Here is a 6,000-nt window from a genome sequence, read left to right on the forward strand (position 1 = left end):
TATTTCAAACAAGTCTAGAGCCTGTTTTGCTGAAGCTGCTTGATGGGCACCTAAGATGAAGCTATCCAAGATGGAAAGGCCTGGGAGCCAAGTGCTGAGCCCCAGCAGCTGGGCCCATTCAGACAGTGGTGAGGCTGCTTCAGCCTTGGCTGCCAGCAGAGCTACAGGGTTTTGCTTGTGTGTTAATTTGGCTTGCCAATTCCAGCCTGGGCAGGAGCCCAATTATTGCTGCAGTGAGTGCACCCTCTGCCAGACCTCACAGCTGTGACCTCTTCCCCCTTCAGAGCATTTGCTGGCAACTTAAAATAGCCTTTAAAGTTCAGCAGCTCTTGGTGGGAATTTGGATGCTGAAATTCTGTCTGCCTTAGAGATTAATCCTTTTTGGAGTCCCCTTTTTTCCTTCCGCCCTGAGGATGAATAGTGCCAACAAATACGGCATCTCAGCCTGCTTTGTAGGTGTTCCCATCTCAGGAGCCTTCAGGGCACAAAGTAGCCTCTGTGTTTCATGTTGTAACTAGACCAATCCTGATTCACTTAGGTTGGACTTCCTCAATGGGACGAAGTCAAAATGTTTGGAATTCAGGCAGTTGTGTCTGTAGGCCCTCTGTATGATGAAAGCAACATTGCAACATCATACTGCAAACATTTATTATGACATGGTGCTGCAGCTGAAGCTCCAGTCCTTTCCTGTGTGCAGGTGATGTCACAATTCACGTACAGTACAAAACGGGGAAATTTGCATTGCATTGGAGCAACCTGCTTTGGTCATTTGCCACCTCCGTTCCCCTTCCTGCCAATGCCACTCGGTTGATGCCTCATTGAGGACAGAGCAAGTTTGGAGAGTGGGAAAGCAGAAAGAGACATTATGGAAGAGCAAAGGGAAGGGAGAGAGGGAGGAAGGATCTCTCTGGATTATTTTTTTTAACTTGTGGGTGATGCTGCTGTCATCATATGTAGCCATTGGAAGTGGAAACGCCTTGGGGGCTTGGGAGCTAAGCAAAGTCAGATGTGGTTAATGCTTGGTTGAGAGAGCCCCAGGGAATCCATTGGCTATAAACTAAAAGAATGAGGAGGTGACCCATTTCTGTACCACTGGTGAGGAAACCATGAAGTCAGCAGGCATCAAAGTTGGCTCAGAGGAGATTTTACTCCCTCTGTGTGCAAAGTTTTACAAAACTTTCATCTAGCGACCGGGCCCCCTCATAACCTTGCTTTTTTTGTTGCTAGCTTGTTAAGAGTCACTGCTTGCTTTAGCTACACAAAGAGCGCTGCCACAGAGGCAGAAGAAACCTACAGGAGAGCAGACACTGTTGTTTTTCTCACTTCTGAACGCTAGCTTCCAGTAAACACTTCCTAGAGAGTTTCTGCAGTAATGTGACACCCAGCCAGCTTTGAGCTCCTGCGGGTTGAAAGTGATTAATGTTTATTCTCTGGAGCTGTAATCTTCTGTTTATGCCAGATCTGGATTGTTGCCCTCTCACACACCGCCCATTCCTTAGCCAATGAGGTGTTAGTGAGACACATTCACACAGATGCGATGTGTGCTGAAAAACTCTCCCTGGGGATGAGTGTTAAACAAAAGATGTTCTGACGGAAGGCACAGCATTCAGTTCCCGCCTAAGATACTTTTACTCTGATAACACTGAAGTGCCTGGGAAGCTCTCTGTATTAACTAGGTTAGAGCCTTGCCTATTTAAAAATTCAGGTAACAGATGACACAAAGCAAAAATGATGGATGCTAAGGAGTGGATCTGGCACCTTAGCTAACTGTAGTCACCTTCTTGGAGCCAGGATGAATTGGGGGCTTGCTGCTTTAACACCCCCTGGCCCTTTTGTCATGGCACTGGGGGCAACACGTTTGAACTGAGGGATTGGGATGTTTGCAGAAAATGTACACAACAAAGACAGGAGGATCGATTTGGAAAAGAGATAAACTAGCTACATACAGAGAGGACAGAAATCCTATGATTTTAGAAACGTTGTGGGGTCCTCACATGTTGGCAGATGGACTTGCTGCTGCAGAAAGCTTTGTTCATTACTTGAAAATGTCAAGGCACTGTCTCTTGTTGTTTCTAGTCACCCTATATGTTTATCAAAATGAGCTGCAGAAAATATCATTTACATACAGAACTGCAAGTCAGGAAACTGCCATGCCCCCCCCCCAGCAGTTTCTATTGTATTTTAAGACACTGCTAAGAGGAAGGCTAGACTGTGATGCATCCACACAAGGGTTTTATTTCCCTTTAAATAGGGGACTCCAATTCTGCCCCAGAGCAGGTGAGGAAAGTCTGGGGCAAACAGATTCATGGAGGAAGAGGCAGGAAAAAGTTTATTCATTAAACTTTGGAAAGCAAATGCAGCCTACTAGTTTGCACACTCGATAATTATAAGGTATTCCAAGGGAGAGTCTCAAAAATAGGCAATTTTTAAGTCACTTTTTTAAAAGATATATAATTTTTATTAAAGATTTTTAAAGAGGAAGATAAAACTAATACAAACTAAAATAAACTAAGAAAAAGAAAAGAAAGAAATCAAAGAGCTAAAAGAGCAAGAAAGGGGGGAAAGTAAAAGAAAAATAGAAAAGAAAGAAAAAAGATACAAAGAACTAGCTTCCAATCTTCTTCACAGCAGTTATAAGTACGATTATAAATTTACCTCTTACTCTATGGTTACAACATAATTCTCTTCTTTCTATAATCTATCCTGTCTAATCATCAAAACCATAAATCATAAGTTCACTTTTTTCTGTTTTACACAAAAAGTCCATAAGGAGTTTCCAGTCAGCAATAAACGTAGATATTGTCTTTTCTCTGATTAAGGAAGTCAATTTAGCCATCTCAGCAAGTTCCATCATTTTCACCAACCATTCCACATCATGGGTAATGCTGAACCTTTCATCTTTGTGCATACAATAATCTCGCTGCAGTTATAATGTACAAAAACAGAGTTCCGTGACTTTTTCCCCAATGGTTTGTCCATCAATCCCAAAAGAAAAACTTCTGGTCTCAATTGTATATTAATCTTTAAAATCCTCTAAATCAGTGTATGTATTTGAATTGAGAATTTTCTAGCTTTTTTACACATCCACCAAGCATGATAAAATGTTCCTTCTTCTTGTTTACATTTCCAACATAAATTTGAAGTGCCTTTATACATTCTAGACAAATTCTTTGTTGACATTGACCAATGATATATCATTTTATAAAAATTCTCTTTAAGATTATAACATAGTGTAACATATGTTATATCTCTTTAAGATATAACATAAAATTTCAATCCTCTCAGCCACACATTTTCCAATTGTTCCATCTGTATATTATAAGCAAAACTTTTAGCCCACTTTATCATACAAGTCTGAAGATTTTAAAGGCCAGATCTAATAAGGAAACTTGAGAATAGGTGGGGCAGTGGGAATTGCATCTTTGCTGCATAGACTGTCCAGTCGACAGTAACTTTTAGGAAGTTAATTAAAGTTCCACAAACACTGGAATCATGTCAGATTTTATTTTTGCAGTACAAGAAAACTGAGTGCCTTCCTGGTTACACTCCTGGTAGCTTTTGTTTGGCTCCCTCATCTTTGTTCCCAAAGTTCTGCAAAATTAAGAAGCTGTCTTGGGATTCTTCCAATTGGCTTGTGCAACCTTGCCTTCTCCTTGCCAAAAGCTGTCACATTCCTCACCTTTCCTCCATTGTTCTACCATTGTAAACCATCTTTCCAGTTTAGCAGACTGCACTTGTTAAATTCAAAAAGATCTTCATTAGAATCTTTATTATTAAGAGATGCATTCAAATGTTAATGGATCACTCTAAACGTGCTGGGAGCTGTGATATTAAAGCAGATGCTTTGCTGGCATGGTATGTCCTTGGGCTGCAGAAAGTTTATGAGCGTTTCGTAACCAGTTTGCTTTCAGGCTGAGAGCAGAACATTGTGCCTTTCTCCAGCATGATGACTGAGTGCCTTTGCCTGTTTCTTCTCCTCCTCGCAGGTTTGTCAGTTTGTGGTTTCAGTGAATGGGCTAAATGTTCTCCATGCAGATTACAGGACTGTGAGCAACCTCATCTTAACTGGCCCTCGGACCATCGTCATGGAAGTGATGGAAGAAATTGAGCCCTAAGACTGATGCCTGATCTGCTGCTCCGCCATCATGGATTCAGCCGCTGGGCAAATTGAAGCAAAGTTATACTAGGGGATAAAAACATACTTTTTCTCAGAGATCCATTTTGCCTTCTCAGCACTTTCCTCCCCTTCTGTAGTAATAGAGTCTTCAGTGGATTAGTCTAAGACCATGGGTGCACACTGGTGAGTGTAAACTACAGAAGCACAAATCAGCTTGTGCTACACAAAGGAATGGTTGCATATCCAAGTCACGGCAAGCTTAGATGGACAGTCTCATGGATGGGCAAGGTCTGGTACAGTTGTGAAATCTCAACTGATTGTGAAATTAGGAATCATGTCTGTGCCAAGCTTCTCAATGTCATCTTGGTTTTTTTTTTTTAATTCACGTTTTAATTTGTGATTGTACAGATTGACTCCAGTTTTTTCAACGTAATGTCTTCAGATACATTATGACCACAGCTTCCAGAATTCCAAGCCATCAGAGCCAATGGCTGAGTTGGCTGAGAATTCAAGAAGTTTGGGTCCAGTTTGTTTGGCACACACCCCATTGGGGCAGGTTGACTTATTGCATGTCCAGATAGCTTTCATTTTAAGGATCTGGTAGCCACTTCAGTTCAAATGTACAGCTAGAAGTAAACTTTTATTTTTAAAGCAGGATTGTTACAGATTTGGTTCCAAGGAAGACCCAGTCTTCCTTCCTGAACAAGTTGTGCAACAAGAAGCAAGTGTACATTTTAAACATGCCGGCTTTACATAATTAAGTCTGTTCTGTAGTCGAGCTTGGCTGATCTTGAAAAGCTAAACCAGTAGGACCTGTTTAGTTATTTAATAGCAGACCACTAGCAAATCCTGGGTCTATGTATTAGACAGGGGAGGTGAGAAGCTATCCCAAAAGAAAATGATGGTAAATTACTTCTAGATTTTTGCCAGCAAAATGATATGGTTGTATCCATCAGAGTCAAGCTCAACTCAACCTTTATCTTTTTATCTATGGAGATGGAGAAGAAACGTTATCAAGTACAGAAGCTCTGCCGCTGCATTGATGAAAATCTCACCTAAGAATAAAGTAGAGCAAAGGGAATTCACTCCCTGATGCATACCACACAGTCCAGTCTAGCACGGGGCATATGAACCTTAGTATGATGTGTTACATATTTCTGGATCATCTGGGGCCATCATCTTACATTATAATTTGGCTGACATGCACTTTGCTACAATATAGATATTTTTTTATAAATAAAGTGGATAAATTTCGATGCCACAATTTTAGGACATCCAAGATTCCGAGATATTTTTTTGAATACATCTCTGATATTGCAAAAGGCAAGTCAATCTACTCTTGTTTTGACGGTTACAGAAGCCTAACAAAATCCCTTGTGCTACAGCAAATAAAGTAGTATCTTATAAGCCATGGCGATAAGTGTACATTTATCACAGTTCCTTAGCATTTTCTAATATTTCTCTTAGTCATGTCCCTGCAAGGGTTAAAGAGTCCACTGATATTCTTTTGGGTACTGATCAACTTGCCATCAGAGGCTGTGATTCGCACATTTCATCCGTCCCCAGTAAGATCTCCAGTGACCAACCTAGACTTGAAATTAATTGTGTGAATGCACTTATCAAACACAATTTGCCTTATACATAATAGCCACAGGGAAAGGATCAGGATCAGGATCATGGCAAGCGGAGAGAAAGAATTTAACTCTTCTTCCATGATACCCATTAAATACTTTTAGAGCTGCTAGTTATATCTTAGAAGAAGCTTCCATTGATGCTTGTGGGAACTTTCCTGATACTGGACATTTTTCTTGGGAACTATGGTGAGGAACAAGAAGACCTCTCAGTTCTAATTTAGCTTCAGTTCACATAGGCTCTCCTATATA

General features: G+C 40.8%; 1 protein-coding gene across 3 annotated transcripts in view; it reads left to right on the plus strand.

Moving 5' to 3' along the window:
- The window catches only part of DEPTOR (DEP domain containing MTOR interacting protein), a 59,363-nt gene extending 53,833 nt beyond the window's left edge, over nt 1-5,530 (plus strand). For all 3 annotated transcript variants that reach the window (XM_063299627.1, XM_063299629.1, XM_063299628.1), the window contains one exon: nt 3,987-5,530. In XM_063299627.1, coding sequence (XP_063155697.1) covers nt 3,987-4,115 — 129 coding nt within the window. In that variant the 3' untranslated portion in view covers nt 4,116-5,530. The remainder of the gene's footprint in view (nt 1-3,986) is intronic.
- The last annotated feature ends 470 nt before the right edge of the window (nt 5,531-6,000 follow it).

The sequence above is a fragment of the Candoia aspera genome, chromosome 3, assembly GCF_035149785.1.
Source record: "Candoia aspera isolate rCanAsp1 chromosome 3, rCanAsp1.hap2, whole genome shotgun sequence".
NCBI classification, from domain to species: Eukaryota; Metazoa; Chordata; class Lepidosauria; order Squamata; family Boidae; genus Candoia; species Candoia aspera.